The 23,301-nt window shown below is 40.1% G+C and overlaps 1 protein-coding gene across 1 annotated transcript in view; it reads right to left on the reverse strand.

Moving 5' to 3' along the window:
• Window positions 1-23,072, reverse strand: part of LOC134791627 (uncharacterized) — an 85,491-nt gene extending 62,419 nt beyond the window's left edge. The window contains exons 1-2 of the mRNA XM_063762675.1: window positions 22,871-23,072; window positions 20,483-20,646 (exon numbers count right to left, since the gene is read on the reverse strand). Coding sequence (XP_063618745.1) covers window positions 20,483-20,646; window positions 22,871-23,070 — 364 coding nt within the window. The 5' untranslated portion in view covers window positions 23,071-23,072. The remainder of the gene's footprint in view (window positions 1-20,482; window positions 20,647-22,870) is intronic.
• Window positions 23,073-23,301: the final 229 nt, after the last annotated feature.

Genomic DNA, 23,301 nt, shown 5'->3' on the forward strand with positions numbered 1-23,301 from the left:
GGAATCGATGATAATAATTTTGAATAGGTGGATGTACGGGAGAAGACAACACCCACACTTTTTTCGGGATTCAATTCCACTCTCCACAGCCTACACCAATGCCCAAGGGCATCGGATGCAGCCTGCAGAAGGCGGAAAATCGTCCCGGGACGTGGGGAGGTCGCGAAAATTGCTGTGTCGTCAGCGAATAAAGCATAGTTGGTTTGGGGGAGCCCTGGAATGTCATTAATGTAGATTGAAAAAAGGGTAGGAGAGAGACAGGAGCCCTGGGGGACGCCTGCTCTTATTGGATGTGAAGTGGATCTGGAATTTTCAACTTTATATTTAAAGGATCTGTTGCTAAGGAAGTTTGTAAGTAGTCTTGTCAGTCTGTTATTGAGTCCTATTTTGTGAAGTTTATAAATTAGTCCCTGATGCCATACCTTATCGAACGCTTTACTAATGTCGAAAAATATGGCACCAGTTGATATGGTGCGGCCCCAGCCGGTCATCCAAAAAATAATATGTTCAGTTAGTCTATGAATTTGGTTCACACAGGAGTGATCAGCCCTGAACCCAAATTGTTCAGGGATGATCACTCCGTGGTCAGACAGATGGTTTTGGAGACGGGTGAGGATGAGTCGCTCGTATAATTTGCCCAAGGTTTGGAGCAAGCTGATGGGGCGATAACTTTCAGGTCCGAATTGAACCGGGTTTACCGGGTTTTGGGATGCCAATGACATCCGCCTGCTTCCAGCGAGCTGGGAAGTGGCAGAGTGCCAGAGACATGTTAAATATTAGGAGTGAAATGATAGGGTCTGGTAGGTTTTTAATAATTTTGTTGGAAATGCCATCGGAGCCAGGGGCTTTTTTAATTTTAAGATTTTTGATTTGTGTTTTTAGTTCTATGGATGTTATTATAGGGAGGGGAGGTTGGTCTAGTGGTTCAGATTGTTTTTCGTCGATGAAATCAGAGACTAGTTGAAGATGTTCAGGATCAGTGGGTTGAGTGCTAGGGGAACATTGGGACTCCAAACTTTCGGCTAAACATTCTGCTTTTTCGTGGTCCTCGAAGGCCTGAGGTAAGCCCGGCCCTCTATTGAGTGGTGGAATGGCTGTTACTTTGTCTATTTTTAGGGAGCGAGTGATTTTCCAGAAGGCTGTATGATTAGGAGTGATTTCTTTTAGAGTGCCAGTCCATCGGTTGTTTCGCCAGAAATTAGTTTTACGTTTAGGTTTTTGACCAGTTTGTTGAGTTTATTTTTGTTATCAGGGGAGGGGTATGAGTCATAGGCTCGTACGGCTGCGTTCTTTTCCCTCACCAGTTCGACTAGATGCTCAGGAAGGCGCCAACGGTGGTCATCCTCCGAAGGCACCTGCCTAGAGCATTCATTAATGATGTTTTTAAGTCCGTCTGTGAGAGAATCGATCGCAGTATCGATTTGTTGTGTGTTGTTTAGTCCTTCTTTTCCAATTTTGTATAAGGGGCAGTCTTCCTTTTCGAGTTCTTTACTGACTCTGATCCAGTCTGTAATGGTTTTTGGGGGAGGGGTATAAGTAGGGTCTGGTCCAAGCGCTACTATTACAGGTCGGTGGTCTGAGGTAAGTTCGTGTATGACGGAGATCGATCTTAATTTTAGAGAAACGCCCTTAAAAATTGCAATATCTAGGATATCTGGTCTGTGGTTTATCGTTGTGGGGAAATGGGTTGGCTCAAGTGGAGCTATAATATCCACCTCCAACTTTTGAGTGTGGGTATGGAGCCGCCGGCCGTTATTGTTACTTATATTGCAATTCCATAAGGTGTGTTTGGAATTTAGGTCGCCGGCTAATATAACAGAGTCGTCAGATTTGAAAAGCGCATTTAAATCCTCAAAAGTTATTCTATTGTTGGGAGGGAGGTATAGAGAGAAAAGGGTTATTGGTTTGTGGCCTGCAAGGGCAATTCTACACCCAGATACCTCAATTTGTTCTAGTTTTGGTAAGGTGATAGGGGAGATGTGAAGAGATCGTTTGTGGTAAATTAGGGTACCTCCTTTTTCACCTGTGGCTCTATCGTTTCGAATAATGGAATAGTTAGCTATTTTAGGGTCTCGGCGGTTTGATTTCAGGAAACTTTCCTGAACTAGAAGTATGTCTATGTCGTGATTTCGTAAGAATAATGCTATTTCGTCTCTTTTACCATTGATGCTGTTTGCATTAAAAAAAGCTAGTGTGAGTGAATTTGGTTTGCGCCGTGGTTGTCTCTGGTCCATTATTTATTAATATTAAAGTTTTTTATTGTTGCTTTGATAAGGAGGGCATGTTTAGCCATAACTTGGAATTTCTCCATGGGAGAGGATGCGCCTCGGAATATCGATCGTATTGGCGAGTTCAAAGACCAGCCGCAGGTCCTCGGCTAGCCCTCCCTCATGGTTTTGAGAGGAGAATGGGGTAATTTGGTGATGATGATTTCTTGTGTTGTTAGTGTACGGGTTGTATCGTGAATTCCTATTGTTGTTGATATTGTTATTAAATTTGTTTTGATTGAATTGGGGAGTTAATTCGTATGTATTATTTATATGGTTATTATTATTATTTGTATTTTGAAGGTGCGGGATAGGGTTAGATTGGTTGGTAATTTGAAAAGGTGCAAGTCTCGCAACGCTTTTACTACAAAAAAGTTTTGAGATGTAATGTGAAACCAAGTCTGTTATTTTAATCAGTGCCAGGGGGTGTTAAAACCGTATCAATAAGATATCTTTAATTTGTAATACGTATAATGACTTGGCCATCGCACGGCTGCATAATGACACAAAAGGATCATCGTTACCTATTAAAAATAATTCTAATTGAACATAACGCTAGCGCTAATTGCAGTTTGAGCATTACACATATTTACGAGTACGGTACGAGTAAAGCATTATGTGCGATTGCCAAGTCATTATATGTATTACAAATTAAAGATATCTTATTGATACGGTTTTAACACCCCCTGGCACTGATTAAAATAACCGACTTGGTTTCACATTATATCTCAAAACTTTTTTGTAGTAAAAGCGTTGCGAGACTTGCACCTTTTTACATATAATGTTTTTGATGGGATCTCATCTCTTTTTGTAGGCAGTCCTTCTTTTCGGGTCATCATCATCATCATCATCATCTCAGCCATAAGACGTCCACTGCTGAACATAGGCCTCTCCCTTGGACCTCCATACGTGCCGGTTGGAAGCGACCCGCATCCAGCGTCTTCCGGCGACCTTTTCTTCGGGTACTCATACCCATACTATGTATACACATATCATAACATAACTAAACATATCTTCATTCATACTCACATCGTACATCGTAGTGTACCTTTACTTTACCTACTATTTGTAAGAACTGCAACAGTAACTTTGTAATATCATATATTTATATGGGATTCCAAACTTACTTATGCAGTTCTTAGATCTTTAAAACGTGACTGATATTGCAATATTTTTAGGTTTTCCCTTTATGTGGCCATTAAACCCTAACTCTGTACCAAATTTCAGCTCTCTGAGTTTATGGGAACTACTAGTTCTATTCTGATGATCATGAGTGAGTGAGTGAGTGTCGTAAATGCGAAACTTTGCTTTCGCTTAACTTCGGAACTAAATGACCTACAGACTTGAAATTTTGGATTTTAAGTATGTGATTGTAGCTTACTGGATGACCAAAATTTCTGCGTTCTGGTCTTATCCAGCGGTTCTCAAATGGGGGCCTGAAAATGCGGCGAAATGGTTCCAGTAAAGGATGGTACACGGCAGTGTTTGCTTCGCGCTCGACTTGGCGGGGGCACTGCCGTGCCCCCAGATAGTTTCCGATATAAAAGCTTTCATAATTTTGTTTTTTTTTTTAAATTTAGCTCGTAAGCTAAGTGAGTGCAGTGAGTATGCACTTTTGACTCAGGCGATGTCGCTTGGCGCGATTGTTCCTAAGGTCAAACATAGCTGATTTGGCGCGGTAGCCACGATATCGTACCGTGGCTACCCCCCAAAAAGGGAGGGGAAAGGGTCGGATCCCCAGGTCCAATCTAAGCTATATTTCTTCCTGCTCTTAGCAACTAGGGCAAGTTATATATGATTTTCATATAATTTAGGGCTTCCTTATTCTATAAAGTATCACTTCAAAGCAGGCATTCATACATTTTTTGTAAATATATGAAGCGGATTGAGTGACGATTTCCATAAAAATGTAATTATGGCCAAAGTCAAAAGTTAAAAATCTTAAAAAAAAACACTTAACTTGGCGTTTTAAAAGTATGAATATAATGTTTTTATCCCAAAATTATATGAAAATGATATATAAGGTGCCCTAGCTCCTACGAGTAGGAAGAAATATAGCAAAGATTGGACCTGGGGATCCGACCTTTCCCCTCCCTTTTTGGGGGGTATGCACGGTACGTTCTCGTAGCTACTGGGCCAAATCAGCTTTGTTTGACCTTAGGAATAATTGTGCCAAGCGGCATCGCCTGAGTCAAAAATGCATACTCACTGCACTCACTTAGCTTACGAGCTCAATTTCAAAAAAATCAATATTTTGGAAGCCTTTATCTCGGAAACTATTCAATCTACAGAGACAGTTCTAATCTCGTATTGTAGCAAATTTAGTCTTCTTTAAAAACGTTTAAGGAAGGTACTATCAAAAACTACTCCTTTAGGGTTAGAATCGCCCAAAACTAAATAAAAACATTTTCGCAGGTTTTTCGATTTTTGACAAAGTTGCGTTCGGGGCTCAAGGTCACAAACTTGGATTATTCATTGGGCCAACATCATAAATAAGTCCGCAAAAAATCAGAACTACCGGATTTGACGCAGAAGAGCCACGTTACAAAATTCTACAATTTCACTGGATTAAATTCCGATATAGCTGGTTTGTTAGTGCACGACACCTTGCATTTTGTGACTATGCGCTGATACTTGGCACAGTTGATTCTTAGTTGATCGACAGATACAGACCGGGAGCCGTCGAGAGCCACCTCTCATTTAGTGGGGGGGAGGGGGAGAAGTTCGACGCTGCGGCGCTTCACTTGGAGCAACATTTCTCTAAAACGATACCTATTAGGGCATGTAATATATCTTTTTCGGATAAATTGAGGATGAGGAATCTATTTTTAGAACAAAAACAATGCACTTTCTAACAAAAAAAAGAATAAAGTAGAAAAGACTAAAAAACGTATTTTTGTTTTTTTTTTATAATCACCATTTTTTTTAAGTGTAGCAGGAATCTGAATACAAAAAATACAATCGTAAAGCTACACTTATTACGTTTAAAAAATATATAGTTTATTATACAAAACCTGTTGATAAATGGGACATAAAAATAATATTAAGGTGGGAAAGTTACTTATAATTTGTTCAACAATAAAATAACTCGTAAACGGTAGGTAGAAAGTGCATTGTTTTTGTTCTAAAAATAGATTCCTCATCCTTAAGTTATCCGAAAATGATATATTACATGCCCTAATAGGTATAGTTTTAGAGAAATGTTGCTCCAAGTGAAACGCCGCAGCGTCGAATTTCCCCCCTCCCCCCACTAAATGAGAGGTGGCTCTCGACGTCTCCCGGGCTGTATCTGCTCAAGACCAGCTAACAATCAACTGTGCCAAGTTTCAGCGCATAGTCTCAAAGTGCAAGGTACCCATACAACGGTGTGCACTAACAAACCAGCTAATAGGTGTATGCATTGAAGGGCGAAGGCCATGTGTGGCAAAATCGCTACTTATACGTATGTAGTTAACCAAAATAAAAGAAATAAAAATAAAATATAAAGAACTTCGTTTATTTCAGACTTAGGTACCTACATACATTTTTAGTTACGTGCATACGTTATCTTATACAAACTAAAAGTCATACTTTCTAAATAAATAAATATTATAGGACATTTTTACGCAAATTGACTAAGCCCCACGGTAAGCTCAAGAAAGCTTGTGTTGTGGGTACTCAGACAACGATATATATAATATATAAATACTTAAATGCATAGAAAACAACCATGACTCAGGAATAAATATCTGTATCATCATACAAATAAATGCCCTTACCAGGGTTCGAACCCGGGACCATCGGCTTTACAGGCAGGGTCACTACCCACTTTCTAAAAGTTATAAATTTTTTATATATATTTTTTTTATTATTCAATACCAATTCAATTATTATTTAAGACTTGCTTAAATCCTAGTCAAATGTACCTATATGTAAGCCATTTAGTAAACTTTGGAAATATCAAAATTGTCTTAGGGCCATTAAAATAAATATTCTGCAAATGCCATTCCAGTTAAGTCACATGTTACATACTAAAATTATGTATAGTAGAAAATAAACAATGATCAGCTTTTCTTACCTAAATATCACATACACATGAGTCATTAAAGAAAAGACTATCATAATTTTATGCAAAACAGTAAGTCTCCCGTTATTATTTCACTTTCTTCACTAATAAATTAGAGCAAAATATGTTTACGGTGCTGTTACGGCACCATCTACTTTAGCTCTCAAACTCACAATAATATACTATACAGTCTATTCATTCCAACAATAAAGTACTACACCACACATTTTCTGTGCAAGAAACAAATGAGCGTTCCATACTATTTCGAAATAAATAATACTACTAAAGTATTTTTTTTTATTCGGTAGACTAAAATGACATTTCCTAGTATGAACATAAAATAACATTTCATAGTATGAAATGTCATTTTAGTCTACCGAATAAAAAAAATTACTTTAGTCAAATCAGTTTCTTTTTCGAACTGTCAAAACGAATTGTCACTAGGGAATTAATATGAAACACTACTCCCTTCAGTTGTATTTTTTTATTAAATCGCCACTCGTTGCGCATTTTCTGCTTTTCGCACTTCTATTGTAATGTACCTATTATTAAATACAGTCAACATCCTTATAGTCTTTCTTACTAAGCTTTAGTACGGTGACAGCTGTCATATACATACAATTTATAACCCTAAAACACATACTTAAATTGTATTTAGACAATAGTTGACACCGTACGCAAGCTATGTGAAAAATACTTTTTCACCTCAGCAGCTCGAACAAGGGTACTTTGCTTCTTAAAAACAGTGAGCAAAATGCGATTTTGCTCACTGAGTCGTTTTGTCTCACTCAGTGAGCAAAATGCGATTTTGCTCACTGAGTGAGACAAAATGACATTCAAGTGACCTTTATAGTCAAATGTCATTTCAACATGCGGGGTCTAATACAAGTTCGATATACTTGGGTTCTATTATCTCTGTCCCTCTAGGTATGTTCTCACTGCTTAGGGTGAAAAATTTTGTGTACTACACGAGATCAAAGTTATTTACATCTCGTGCGCTTTTGAATCCCTTACTACGCTCAAGATTCTAAATTAGATTCACTCGCTACGCTCGTGAATCTATTATAGAATCTTTCGCTTGCACGGGACTCCAAATAAGCACTCGAAGAAATATCAAACTTTGATCTCTTGTTGTACAAATAACTATATGTACTTTGTGAGTCTTAGTCATCTCATCTATATTTTCTATCAATCTCGCGACAGTATCTTGCCCGTGAAATTTACTATAGTCGCACCAATAAAAGTCTGCAGCGGATTTGATAGCCCACGCAGTGTAAGTGTTATTCATACGTCATAATTTCATAGAAGTTTGACGTTTAAAATGACACTTGCACTGCGTGGGCTATCAAATCCGCTGCAGACTTTTCACGGTCTGACTATACCCATTATTTTCTCACTGTACTAATTAGAGAGGGACGGGTAGTCTATCTCACGGGCCAGATACTGCCGCGCCGCTCCTAGGCTAGGCCTACAGTATGTTAAAGCGCTCAATTCTTGCGAGGCCTAAACCTAAGCCAGTTGCCTCCAGTCACCGACATGCGGAAGCCATCTTTGATATTCATAGAGATCGGGATTATACTCTTTTCGCAGGGCGTCACCTCCATGTGAAGTAACAGTTGATACGCCATCACCTTTACCTCGCAGAGGGCAAATCTTGATCCTGGTGGAAAAAAAATATGTTAGGGGTAAAATTTAAGTCCAGGGGCCTATTTCTCGAACGGTATTAGTCTAATAGTATTAGTGTGTTGCCATGGTAACCCATACCGGTTTGACAGTTCGTGGACTAATATTATTAATCTAATACCGTTCGAGAAATGGGCCCCAGGGTAAAGATATGGCACTAAATATAATGTTGGTTTGACACAGACATTTTGTTCCGGTTTAAAAAATAAATCAACGCCTGACATAATCATGTTAGTTCTTTAATAAGTAGTTGTATTCAGAAGGAGAGTCCTAAGCTGATTCTGCACAGACTTTTAAGTGAAACGTGAAAGCGCCACTTATAATGTTATATTTTCATAGAACATTAGTTAGAAAAAAAAAATCACTTGGCCTATAGTTTGTTTTTGACGTGGTTGTACAGGTATTATTTTTTATTTTATTAATTAAGGTTTACTAAATTAAATACATATATTATCCTTATTGAGTAGTGTAATAATCACTTAGCGCCACTTGCACCATCCCACTAACCCGGGGTTAAACGGTTAAACCGGTAACCCAGTGTCAAATTGTACTGGTAACCATGGTAACTCCAGGTTTAACCGGTTAACCCCGGGTTAGTGGAATGGTGCAAGTGGCCCTTAAAGGTAAACTCCACAGTATGCGACAAAGTTTTGATTGATGCTGAAAACAGTGGGTAAGTATCCAAAATTACACTATTATTACTACTAAGACTATAATATGTATGTATGCTGGGTTTGGACAGGGTAGAAAATATTGTGCAGTGCTGATAAGACATATTTTAGTTCAAAGATTAAACTGTAATTTTTTGATTAAAACTGCAAGGTAAATGAATACACCATCCTTTCATACTCACCAATGCAGTTCCTGGGCCCCAATCCGAAGGGCATGTAGACAAAAGGGTCAATCATGTGCTTGTTCTCTTCGGAGAAGCGCTCAGGGTCAAACTTTTCAGGGTCAGGGAAGTATTTGGGGTCGCGATGGTACGCCCACATCGGTATCTGTACTGCTTCTCCTTTGCGAAGCTGAAGAAGAAGAAATATTCATAAAGTCTTCTCAGAACAAGCAGAATTTAAGAGTCATCTCAGGATATGCAGAAAATCGGGCATTCACCTGTTACTACGGGTTTATATGACTACCACGCAATGGCATTTATAAACATATGACGTGTGCCGGTCAGCAGAATTTTATCAGCGCGTGACGATAAGCGGGATTTACATTACGACATTAGTGTCATGCATGTTGGAATCAGTTTCACGAAAGTAGTTTCGATAAGCGCGAAAGTAATTTCGTGAAATACCTAACTAGTGACGTGAAATTCACAGTATCGCACCGTGACCGTGGCCCCATCAGAATCAAAACTAAAAGTCCGGACAGCGCGGGCACTTTCGCGACACTAGTTTTCCTTTAAACGTCGCGTTTTCACTACGAAATTTTTTGCATGACACTGATTTCACCAAAAAAATCCCGCAGGGCACGAAATTGATTTGCTTTCATAGAATTAATGTATGCATTACGAAAATATTAAATAACACGTGAAAATGTTGGTAAAAATGTCATGAAATTAATTTCACGCCACTAATTTCGTAATTTAAATCCGGCTTACCTAGATTTATTTATGTTAGCGCACGCGCTGATCTATGTAGTTACGATAATGCATACTGTATCGCCGTAGGATAAGAATGTAGTATTGCGATATCACAACTGTAGGTATAAGCACTAGTTGTTAATACGGCATAAATTAGTCTAAGTTTACTCTCCAAAGGTACGCCTGAAACACAGCGAATCCTAGTTCAGGCACATGTAAACCATCACTATTTTTAAGTCTTTGTTTTATATGAATGTAACCATGAAATACGTGTTTTTAAATTTAAATTATGTTTATGTTTTACCAAAGTGGCGACCCGAGCGGGGACCCCACGGGTGCTACCTATAGAACTACGATCTATTTTCAAATATTTTTTACAACGGTCTTCAGTGGTAATAGGTTCCTTGTTAAAATTATTTAAGAACAGTTAGTTTTACATAATCATCATTTGTTTCACTTTAGTGCTGGAATTTTTCAATACAGCAATTTCCACGTTAGTTAGTGGACGCAAATCTGAAATAAATATTTTCAATTCAATACAATTCAGTAATATTTCTTTTACTTGATGCACGTACGCTCTCCTTGGCTTCCCTGACTTCCTTTCTAGATTGAAAAAGATGTTAGGAGTCAAGCTTCACTTAAACACTTACGATGACATCTTTGGTAGCTTTGTCGTTGGGTTTGCCCAGGTTGTAGTCTTTGACACAGACCCGGTCCACTACTGGAGCTCCTGGCCATTTACGAAGAACCTCTGAAAACAAAGGAAATTGTAGGTAGGTTTATTAAGTATTAAACTACCAACCACTAAGGTGGTGGAACTGGTGCTCGACGTGGTCCCAGTACATGTCATCTTGAATCTTAAGTCATTGATTGTCATTTATTGAGCATTAGCATGTCGAGCACTAATACCACCACCTTATATAGAGCGTAGATTTGAAATCCTACGTGATCTTAAAGAGTAATAAATAAACTAAATACACTTCTTCTTCTTAAAATTTGTTGTACCTCGTAATTAGAACTACTCGTATAATTTGGTTGCCAACTTTATTTAATTTCAGTGCCTAAATACTATAGATTACAAGATTTTTACTTATTTTTAACCTACAATACCTATATTTGCGTTACCAATTTAGACTATTACCACCCTTTTTTTTGACGGAGTGGGAATGCGTTTATGCACGGTGTGTGGGACTCGCCGCTCCTTTCCCCTCCCCTGGCAAGAGAGTGGAAGAATTTGGAGACTATTACCACCCTGCGCTTTGTCTAGAGTAACTAGTACCTATAAAGAAAGCTACAGTTTCTAGGTTAGAGCTCGTTGCTGCTTTGCTTGGAGCTCAACTGAGCGCGAATGTGTTTTATTTAACACATGCGTTGCATACAGATTAAAAATATACAGGGTGGCTAAAAATAACTACATTCCCGTTGCCAGGGAGATTTTGGGATTATACTGAGCAACTTTTACTATGGGATCAACTCCGAAATCGCGAAAAAAAATTGTCTGTTTCATACATTTTGGCTGGTCCATTTTCTATGGGAGGGTAAATTTTTTTTTTCGCAATTTCGGGGTTGGTCCCATTGTAAAAGTTACTCAGTATAATCTAAAAAGCTCCCTGGCAACGGGAATGCAGTTATTTTTTAGCTACCGTGTATAATAAAATCTCACCTGATATGACCATATCCAAATACGTCATATGCTGCACCGAATTATAGTCAAACTTCCCATTGTTCTTCTCCTCATTCTCCTGGATCTCCTGCAGCAGCTTCTCCTGACAGTCAGGGTTGACGGCCAGCTCGTAGAGGAGGAACGACATGGTCGTGGAAACCGTGTCGTAACCAGCGAAGAGGAAGATCACCGCCTGGGCCACCAAGTCCATATCGGACCACACTGGAAAACAAGAATTTACATTCAAAAATTTTTGTATTACGTAATGTAAGTATATTTTTCTTGCTTGGTTAGCCTGTGCAAGTGTAGCGAGAAGATAATTTTCCACAAGATGAAGAGATCCGAAAGAAAATGTGTATGGTATGACTCAACTTCTATGTAAGCGTGACTGTTAGAGATGCGATAAACACAAGCATGCAGGTAAAGCTCCAAACTTAGACTATCTACTATCTAGTGATTATCACTCGACCTTTATTAATCATGAGGGTTCATTCAGAAGGTACAAGAAATATAACATGCAGTTATTATCATAATGTATTACTGTGAAACTTAAGTAACAGCTCATAACTGGATGCACTAGGTATATGTTTCAGTAGGTGAATCTCCACAGAAATAAAATTTATCTCTATAAGATCTTTTTATTGCTCAGTTGTTTTGTATGATTGGTCTTACTAAGGGTGGTATTCCACCTGTCCAATGTCATTGCGTCTCACTCTCTCATTAAACAAAATGTGAGACGCAATACACACTGGACAAAGAAATTGGATAGGTGGAATACCACCCTAAGATACATTCTTACCGGTTTTGTTTTTAACTTTTCCAACATCGGACTCCTCGACTGTAGCAAAGCCCGCGTGATCATCTTTTGTGGTTTTTGTGTCATGCGATAGTCTTCCTGAAATAGAAATAACAAAAGCTTCTGTAAATAGGGGGTATTACTGCAATGTTCTGCCGCCAGAGTGCAGCACTAGCGCATATCGTAAACCATAGACATCCATAGAGTAATTTATTCATACTGTGCCTTAAACTGTTTTTTGACAAGTTTTTAAAGATAATTAAATAAGACGTTGATGCATCAAGTCGGTTTGTTTACAAAGGGCCTACCGGGAAACGCAAAAAACAAAATTTAGTTATCTGCCTCTTTATTACTCGAATATGCAAGAGTGATAGAGAAGTTAGATAACGTAATTTTGATTTTCTTGTTTCGTGGTAAACCCTTAAATTGTGATGGATTGTGGTAGTGGTGCCCCCTACGCAGAGTTTCGCGTAATATTCGCTATTAAGAAACAGTATTTGATCTACCTCTAAAAGCAACCTAGAGAAAAGTTTTGATATTAAATATCCTTACCATTGTAACGGTCCTTGATAATAAAATAGTGATAGTGAATTATGAAATGCTTCCTACAATTTGAATAATTATCTTAAAAAAAAAATAGAATCTAATCAATATTATACATGTGTATGTGTTTATATAATATAATATATAGCTTTGATATAAAAATATATTTATTTCATAATTAAAATAATACATAAACTAAACATAAAACTAATTAAAAACTAAACTTAAATATAAACTAAATAAGTATAAAAAATTGCCTACTGAAGCCCGTCCCGGGCTGCCCCCGACGCAAAGGTGCCCATCACGCTCGCTGCGTTGCCGCGTTGGACTGCGATGGACAGCCTTTGCATCAGGAAAAACCCGGAGCGGGGGTCAAGGCCTCTTTCTAGCAGGCGACGACCCAGCTCCCGGAGGAAGGACATACCCTCAGCGCACCAGCAGCCTGAGGTCTCGACAGCGAGGGGGACGAATAAGTACCCGCTTAGCGCCGAGTATTTAGCTTTTTTAAGGGACGCCGCGTGCTCAGCAGCCGCTCCTGCCGACCGTATTGTGCGGCTAAGATGCGAGGCGGCGAAAGTACTGACGCACGTGGCGTCCCATAATAAGCACTTACCTCTTTCCCACGGCACCAGGGTCAAGCCGTCAGGCCTTTTGCCGTCCGATCGGCTGAGACCTGGCGGCTCAAGCATGCATGGGACATTAGCTAACACTAAGGCTCTTCTAATAATGTCATTAAGAGCATGGTGCCGTGGGAACCTCCCAGCGCAACGGCAGCAGCTCAAGGCATGGTGACCGTTGCTCTCCACAGTGGAACCGCAGATGCATTGGTGTGGTTGGCATACGTCACAACCTAAGCGGAGAGCAACGGCCACACGCATCGAGTCGCTGTCTAGTAAGGTGCCTAAGTTTGGGGAGGGAAGAGCGTGTAGCCAGGCTCCAGATTCAGGCCTGGAGGCAGCGATTAGCCTGGCTCTGTCAGAACCAGCAGCGGTATGAATAAGACTGTCGAGTAGTCTCTTTACCACGACGTCATCCCATAAACGCTGGCGGTAAGGTTTGTCTGGTACTGGCGCATCAGAGTTCAGAGTCTTCCAAGCCGACAAAGCCTCGGCGGCATAGGGTATTGTGGCCTTGGCACCATCTAAAGGTAAAATTTTAGTGACAAGGTCCACAACCCCGGCCGCCGACGCAAGGAAGGCCGGAAGGCTTACATCTCGTGAGCGTCGTATACCCAGACCGCCATTGCGAATAGGTAAAGAGGCCTGGTCCCACTGGTCATGGTTGAGGGATACATTTAAAAGACACTCAGCAGATTCTTTTAGTGCCAGGTCGAATGAGTCCATGTGTGTGGGGTGTAGCCAAGTAGGCACTGTGCGTAGGAAGTAGGTGATTCTGGGGACGGCGAAGCAGGATCTTAGCAAAGTCAGAGCTACATGTGCCGAGAGCTTTCTAAGCCTTTCTCTTGCTAATAAGAGAAGTTGTTCTCTTGTCTTAAAAGCTCCAGGAACAGCATCGGGAAATATAGGGGAACCCAAGAGGTGAAAGTTTTGACTGGACAGCTCTTTGAGACCAGGTAGTAGGGTGCTAAACGAAGGTAATGAGGAATGTGAATTGGCGCTGCAGGGGAAGAATTCACATTTGTTGGTGTTGACTTCGAGGCCCAGATTATGGAGGAGTGGGAGGAGTGTGACCAAGTCTTGGTATACTTCTTCAGGCTTACCACCAAGAGTGCCATCATCTAAATACCAAACGTTTAGTGGAGATTGAGGACCGGATATTGCTTTTTGGATGGCGAGGCTAAAGATCAGGGGGCCAAGCGGATCCCCCTGCTGAGCCCCCACCTGAGACTGGATGAGGGACTCATTGAAAAAAAGTTTAGACGGAGATGAGTAAACTTGGTGAAGAAAGGGGTACAGTATTGGTATTTTCTCCCTAACTTCAGATAAGAGTACGTCCCGCTCTACGGAATTAAACGCATTTTTTAAATCTATCTTAATGATAACGGAGTCTGCGTTTTTAGGGTCGAGAACGAAGGCTCGAGTGGCGTGAATAGCAGCTTCACAGCCAAGTTTCGTGCCGAAACCTAATTGGTAAGGCTGCAAGTAAGACGCCATTTCGTCACGCACAGCTCGACAACCTAACTTGGCAGTCAGGCGGCGAAATACGCTGCCAATAGCGATAGGCCTTAAGCCACCATCTTTTTTTGACAGCGCGCACAGCGACGCTCCGTAAATATACGGGGAAACTGCTGGATTTAGCTGGCCACTGAGTAGGAAATTGCAGAGTTTGGTTAAATATTCAAGCAACCGAGGCCCATTCTCGCCAGCAGCACTGGAAGTGAGCTCTTTCAGGTGTGATGGACGGATGCCATCCAGGCCGGCAGCAGAGCTATTGTTGAACGAGCCTAGCGCCTGTGAGACTTCTTCCAGCTTGACAGAGAGAGCGGGACAGGAATTGTCTGGTTCAGGTGGGAAAGTCAACGGTCGAGATGGGGCTGGGTGCTTGGATACTAGGGTGGCAAGGGTTTCAGGATTGGGCGGCGCTATTCCGTCATCCGACATAAGAACCCGTACTGCCCCTCTAAGGTCACCCTCGTAAACTTTGGACTCTATAGTTCTGAGAATCGAGGGCGGTCTCAAAGCGGCCGGCTCAGCTTCCACAAAAAGAGAATCGATTACCCCAGAAGATACAATGTTCCGTTTAACTTTGGTTGTTAAGTTGCCTGCGCTGGTTGAATCTGGCGCCTTTAGAGCAGAGTAGGCAAATGAAAGCAGAGCAAACCAGTCTGGAGTGCCGTTGTTCTTAATACATTGTTCGATAGCCTGGCACAATTTACCTGCCGCCAGGTTGCGAGCCCCCTTAGGTATGTGACGCAACACTCGTACAGATTGCTTTAGGGTAGCAAGGTCATCTAGGTCTATACAACTACTGTTACCTGAGAGGGCTTGTTGCCGCTGTTGTGGCTGAACTGTTAGAGTAGGAGGAAGGGCGGTGGGTCGGGTTCTATGCTTGCGGGTAATATGTACCTTCAGCCCGTGCTCGGTGAAGGTACGCGAAGAGTTAGGGCTGTAGGGGCACTGCGAAAGGGTCGTAGCCTGCATAAGTAACAAACTAACAATTAAAACTAAGTAAAAAGTACAGAGTCTTAAACTAAATACAATAGGATAGTAACTAAATTAACACAGCAACTTACAAAATAAACATTAGAAAAGAATAAAAGATTATTTTGTCCGTCATTTTTAAATTACATAAGTATATCAAATAACAAACACAAACCACTAAATAAATTCACAATTAACGTCTGGCACGGTACGGCAGAGTCGATACTCTCTCGATGTGTGGTGCACCGGTGCACAGTCGCCTCTAGCGACGGCAGCGGGGACTTTTCGTCGTAGCCGGAACGCTGGGTAGAGACGGGGCGTCGAAAGAGGCCTTACGGTGGGCGAAAACCGGCACTACGATGGGTAGATCTAGATTTTCACAGGAGCCTTCGGGGACATCGGGAAACAATGAATTTGAAAGGGTTGTAATGCGATTTCAAACCGTAACACATAATTCTTGCATTGCTTGTTTTCACATATATATGTACATACTATTTATCACAGATGATTTTCGTAAAACTGTACCCCGAGAATTGAATTGTTGTATTTATACAATATTACAAATTTAAATGAATTTTTCAATATGTGAAAAAATTTTTCGTGGCAGCTGTCAACCTGTCAAAAATAGCATATAATATATTACTACGGAGCCACGCCGTTAGGTCGTCGCCCAAATCCAATATTTAGTTTGTATCTCATTTTTATGTGTATTGTTTTTCTTTGTCTCCTTGTATGTTTTTAATTTGTAGTTTCACAGTGCCTTGGTTTTACTGTAATGCAGTGTTACTTATTTGATCAATAAAATAAATAAATAAATTACCATAGTATAGTAAAAGTTCGTTTCTCTGAGCGTTACTTATTTATTGACAGTTTAATTATATTTACCTTTCTTGGCTTCCATCAGAAGATGAATCATGTCAGGGCGGTGGATGTGCTGCTCCTCTCGCTGTTTCATGGCTCCAAGTACTACATTTGAGAAGAAATTTGACACTTTCGTAGGGAATACTGCCAACTGAAACACCTGTAACAAATTTCGATTATTTCACTTAATGGGTTCTATTTCTATTTTATGTCCCATCAAATCAGTGAACTTAGGCAAGCAATTATTGTGTCATTTTCTGATTTTAGAAACGATAGATGACAATGTACCTATCAAGAAAGTAAATATTTGAGAGGTTTATTGTGTACATGGATATAGACATAGACATCCTTTATGTTTAGTCCTTAGTTATGCATGTTTGATGATGATGATGTCTCACTATCAGACAGTATACCGTCAAATCTAAGCTAAGAAATGATGCTGCTATGTTCTTTAATTTATCTTTTAGAAATTCGCGGACAAGACTGCTTTCCAATTAAAAGAAAAATAGCAATTAGTATCCATCTACCTACACATTAGCTGAAAAAAATCATGTTCTATCTTTCATTTTTTTTCTTTGACCCAGACATTAATTTAAACATACTTACAGACATAATCCAAGGTACCATTCTGTATCCCAGGAACCTCATCTTAGTCTCGAAAGTTAAGGTGGTGAGTGCCTTGCTCATTTTGTAGAACTCGTTCTCTTCGTGTTGCGAATTGACGTCGAGGCCGAAGGCGCAGGTGGCTATCACATCATTGGCGTAGCGCGTTGTTAAGTCTTTGGCCTCGAGATCGATGTAGTCAACTATAAAATAAATACAATATTGGATGAAAAAGAGTTGCCATAGCATATGACAGATATAAATCAACACACAAGGCGGCAAAGAGGATCCGACACTCTGTCAAGATACATCTATGAACTGATTTTCTGATATGATTCTGCGAGCCTAAATTCTAAATTAAATTGGAAACAAATGATTATCATCATATAGGTATCTCCAGTTACGCTTACAGAGTAAATGCCAGGAACCAGAATTTGATGCCTGTAAATGTTTACTTACAAAACAAACAAAAAAAGTAAAATTATGTTAGACATGAATAATTTTGTCACAAGAGGCACCATATATTATTGTTCAGCTGTTGAAATTGTACTACAACTTTGAACAATTTTGTGCTACTTATTTTGTATATGTTAAGAGCTAACAACTTACTTAAATATTATTGCTATTTACATATGGAAAAAAAAAATAGGTCAGGAAGGTAATTAATATTATAAACATATTTGTTTACTACAACTACTTCAAGGTAATATAATCATAATATCCTGAAACCTCGTTGAAAATAATGTCCAGCTAATATATTCTAAAAACGGCTAAATGAGTGTATACCTTTAGACTGTTCAGTCTTAGTCTTTAGGGCCCTTATCATCTGGTCCCCGACTTGTACCATGAATGGCACCATCAGTCGGATCTTGGAGCTGGTGAAAGCTGGACTGAGAGCAGAACGCATGTCTTTCCATTCGTCACCTGCAAATAATATTAGAGTCAACAATATTCTGGATTCCTTCTGAGACTGCTATAGAAAGCTGAGGTTTGATTTGGCCATTACTTTTTACAAATCATCATCAGACCAAAAATCGGCTTCCTAATATTTTCAGAAAGGTTCGTATGATACAATACTTCTACATAGCTCTTACCTCTACTATTGCATGTCATTTGATGTGGTTAGGTGCCATTTTTTATGTCAGTCAGTTCTGGTTTTTGCAACAATTTTTTTTTTGATAAAGTGAGTTTTTAAGAAACTGACATTTTGGGGCATAATTTATATAATAAGTAACGTTTTGTGAAAAGGACATATAGATATTATGCGACTGCGATAAATAACACTTGAATAATAATTATGAAATACTTCATAATGTTCATATCAGATAGTGATAGCACTATCATCAAGAATGATATTGATAATATTGTTATTCCCCTTTATTTTATGACAAAATTTAAAATATTATTTTCAATTGAAATCCCTATATTGTCGTAATAGTGGTCCACATAACAAGCACTTGAGACTTAAAGGATGATAAGAATATTATTGTCACATGTTGATATTTATATTAATAGGTATTCACAAGATTAGCAATGTCATCGCAGTCGAAACCATTGGGCCATGGTCATCAGACACCAAACAAATTGTGAAAGAAACTCATAAACGTCTGGGTGTCTGGCGACCTTCGAGCGGATGAATATTTCGCTCAGCGGCTAAGTCTGGTCCAACGAGGAAATGCAGCAAGCGATGCCTCGGGTGACTCTATTAGGATTTATAGACGAAAACTGTTAATGTATATTGTTATTGTTAGTCAAAGTTATAAAATAATTATTTTACATGTCATCGTTCATAATTAGTAATATGTAGAAATGGCATAAACAATACTAGGTGATATACGGTCTTTGTTGTTGTCTCTAAAGTAGTAATGTCACGGTGAAGATGAAGTACTATAAGTACGTAATTGATAGAGTCGGACCAAAAAAAGTATGCAGCGGATTTGATAGCCCACGCAGTGCAAGTGTCATTTATACGTCATAATTTCATAGAAGTTTGACGTTTAAAATAACACTTCCACTGCGTGGGCTATCAAATCCGCTGCAGACTATTCTTGGTCTGACTTTAAATCCCTTATCGGCTACCTTTGGAGTATGTTTAGTTATTATTTTATCATTGAGTATTTGAAACTCAAACTCCCATACAAAATGACACAACGCAAACGGGTACGTCACGACATGCTATCGAATATTTACACTAGGGGTGATGACCTTTTATTTATGTAGACGTGTGACGTTCATAGTTGACAAAACTAAAATTTGATCCAACGATTTTGACAACTTGACAGGTTGGCGTCACCCATACGACTAACTAAATATAGGTTCCGGAACCTACATTTAATGGCTCACGCTCGTGCGCCTGGTACCATATCTACCTCAATTTACTTACATCTATGAGGGGTACAGATATCATTATGATGTCAGCGCACCGTTTTTTATTTTTCACCTCAGCAGCTCGAACAAGGGTACTTTTTTTCTTAAAAACAGTGAGCAAAATGCGATTTTGCTCACTGAGTCATTTTGCTCACTGAGTGAGACAAAATGACATTCAAGTGACCTTTATAGTCAAATGTCATTTCAACATGCGGGGTCTAATACAAGTTCGATATACTTGGGTTCTATTATCTCTGTCCCTCTAGGTATGTTCTCACTGCTTAGGGTGAAAATTTTTGTGTACTACACGAGATCAAACTTATTTACATCTCGTGCGCTTTTGAATCCCTTACTACGCTCAAGATTCTAAATTAGATTCAATCGCTACGCTCGTGAATCTATTATAGAATCTTTCGCTTGCACGGGACTCAAAATAAGCACTCGAAGAAATATCAAACTTTGATCTCTTGTTGTACAAATAACTATTTTTTTTAATTTTATTTATTCAATTACAAATAAGCTTACAGTAGTACCAAAGTGCCTATAATGCTAACAACAGTATTTAACAATACATTTAATGTAACATTAGATCTACTTAATGCATATTTAAATTTTAAATGAATTCATTACATAATGAGCGTATTTTACAAATCAAAGTGTGCCAGCCATCGGCGAACACGTCGGCATCCTGGCTTAAAACGAGTTGGTTGAGCAGCGCTGGCGCACGAGCGCCGGGCGCGTTGCCGGCACGGCGCGTGCGAGGCCCCGCCGTCGGCGCCACGAACAGCGACCGGCGGCGGCGTCCCGCTCGTCCGTATTGCTCGGGCACACAGAGACGGATACCTTCCAACGCCACAGGGTTGTCTATTTTCCCTCTTATCAGAAGGCTGTAGTGAACGGCAAGATGCAGCTTGCGTCTAAAACTGAGGGACCATACCTCCTACAAAAAGTGACGGTGAAAATATTACCTCTCAAGGAGACAAGATTTCTGCCAAACATAGGCTCAGCTTTGGCGTCGACAACGATCCTTCTGTCGACGAAGTGGTCGAAGTCCTTGACTGTGATCCTCTTCAAGAGTTCAGGATCCTTCACTATGATGTAGGGAGTCAGGAATTCGTAGCGACCCACCAGCCTGAGAAAACACGGTTTAAATAATATAAATAAACAGAAAATATAAATATTAGTGGACATCTTAAGGGGCCCACTGATTAACAGTCCGCCGGACGGTATCGGCCTGTCAGTTATTCGGAACTGTCAAAATTTTGTTCTAACTGACAGGCCGATACCGTCTGGACGGTACTGGCCGGTAGGCCGGCGGACTGTTAATCAGTGGGCCCCTTTACACAGATCAACCTAGCCCCAAACTAAGTAAAGCTGGTACTATGGCTGCTAGGCGACGATATATATATTATAGCCTCATTGATTCCTTAGATAGATAGATAGATAGATAGATAGATAGAATACTCTTTATTGGCACACCTCAGTAAAAAGATACAAAAGAAAAGAACAATTGATTAAATGTAGAGGCAGACAACAGGTCGGTCCTTAATACATTTAAATGACATTAAAAATCCATTACACAAATACAGGCGACGATATGCTGCATACTTAAGTATATACTTACATAGAAAACACCCATGAGTCAGGAACAAATATTTGTGTTCATCACACAAATAAATGCCCTTGCCGGCATTCGAACCCAGGACCATCGGCTTCACAGGCAGGGTCATTACCAGGGATGTAACGGATGTGGTTTTATCGGAACCGAAAACGGAAGCAGATGTTTTCAATTTAGTTTAACGGAACCGAAAACGGAAACGGAACCGAAAACGGAAACGGAACCGAAAACGGAACCGGAACCAGAATCGGAGCCTGTCTTTTTAACGATGTAGTCGTTTTCCCCTTTCTAGAATAAACCTGAAGGTCTGAAGACAAAGTTTACACTTAGCCGTGTCCCCACTAACTTCATCAAAATAGTTCCAAATCGAACTTGATTTCGGCTTCATTGTGCGTTTTTTTACACACTAACATTCACCACACACACTACACACAGTCAGTAGTCAGTACACAACAGCACACACACGATTTTAATTTTAATAACACGAATAAAACAAAGTATACAGACAAACAACAAATTAGCGTAGCACGTGGCAAGCGGGGCGATGAGCGAATGACTGGTATGAACCTGTTTGTTTTTGATGTACGCCGCCGCCGCGCGAAGCATTGACATCCGTTATAACTTCCGTTTCAAACATAACGGAACCGGAACAGAAACGGATGTGTAATACCAAACGGAAGTTCCGCCTTAACGGAAACGGGACCGGAGCTCCGTAACATCCCTGGTCATTACCCACTAAGCCAGACCGGTCGTCCGTTTATCCTCTACATAGATACCGTCATCTTTATCGTCGTTTTTATCTTTCTATCTTTCTTATATCTCTTCAAATCCTGGCTCGTACCAATGAGTTTTTCGGAACTTATGTACGAAATATCATTTGATATTTTACCACTAGCTTTTCGGTGAAGGAAAACATCGTGAGGAAACCTGCATACATGTGCGAAGAAATTCAAAGGTGTAACATATGAAGTCCCCAATCCGCTAGCGTGGGGACTATTATAGCACATGAGAAGAGGCCTGTGCCCAGCAGTGGGACGTATAAAGGCTGAATTATTATTATTATTATTATATCTCTTCGCTAGGAGAATCATCAAGTCATATTCACCTCTCCTTAGGGAAGGTGTTATACGCGCGCGCTGTTTGTATCTATCTGTCTGTCTTTTTGTCACTCTGTCTATCTATCTGTTAGTCTGTCCATCGGTCTGATGTTTATCTATCACGACATTCTAAATGTTAAAGTAACTCTTTGTGTTATCTGAGTCGCTTTCGTAAAAACAAGTGCTTGTGCATTGACAGAAAGTATAAAAAGCCATTCACCTCTCCTTAGGGAAGCTATTTTACGCGCGAATAATGACATCAGTAATGTGTTCCTTCAAGAATGTCACGCCGGCCATGTCTCCCAGCAGCGGGACAAAGGGGCCATGCTTGATGCCGTGACGGGACAGCGTAGTGTAGTTACGGTAGAGCCAGGCGCCGAGCGATCTGTCTGTCAGTCAGTATGCCTGTCTATCTATCTGTCGGTCTGTCTATATGTCTATCTGTCTGTCTTTTATCTGTCTGTTTGTATCTATCTGTCTGTCTTTTTGTCGCTCTGTCTATCTATCTGTTAGTCTGTCCATCGGTCTGATGTTTATCTATTACGACATTCTAAATGTTAAAGTAACTATTTGTGTTATCTGAGTCGCTTTCGTAAAAACAAGTGCTTGTGCATTGACAGAAAGTATCAAAAGCCATTCACCTCTCCTTAGGGAAGCTGTTATACGCGCGCATAATGACATCAGTAATGTGTTCCTTCAAGAACGTCACGCCGGCCATGTCTCCCAGCAGCGGGACAAAGGGGCCATGCTTGATGCCATGGTAGGAAAGCGTGGTGTAGTTACGGTAGAGCCAGGCGCCGAGCGCGACGCAGGCGCCGATGAAGAGACAGATGAAGAACATTGCTGGAAAAATGTGGGAGTTAGAACGTGGCCAACGATCCGATTCGAACTTATAAGATGTCACAGCGATGCGCTGTGACATTTCTTCAAAAACGTCACTTTTGACACTGACAGATCGGTATCGTACCGCTGTGACTTCTTATAAGCATTGTTGGAATCGGGCAGTAGAAAATTTAAAACGTCACTGCCAATCTTTATAGAGTAAGACCAAAACAAGTCTGCAGCGATTTTG

Source organism: Cydia splendana, chromosome 6 (assembly GCF_910591565.1).
Source record: "Cydia splendana chromosome 6, ilCydSple1.2, whole genome shotgun sequence".
Classification (NCBI taxonomy): Eukaryota; Metazoa; Arthropoda; class Insecta; order Lepidoptera; family Tortricidae; genus Cydia; species Cydia splendana.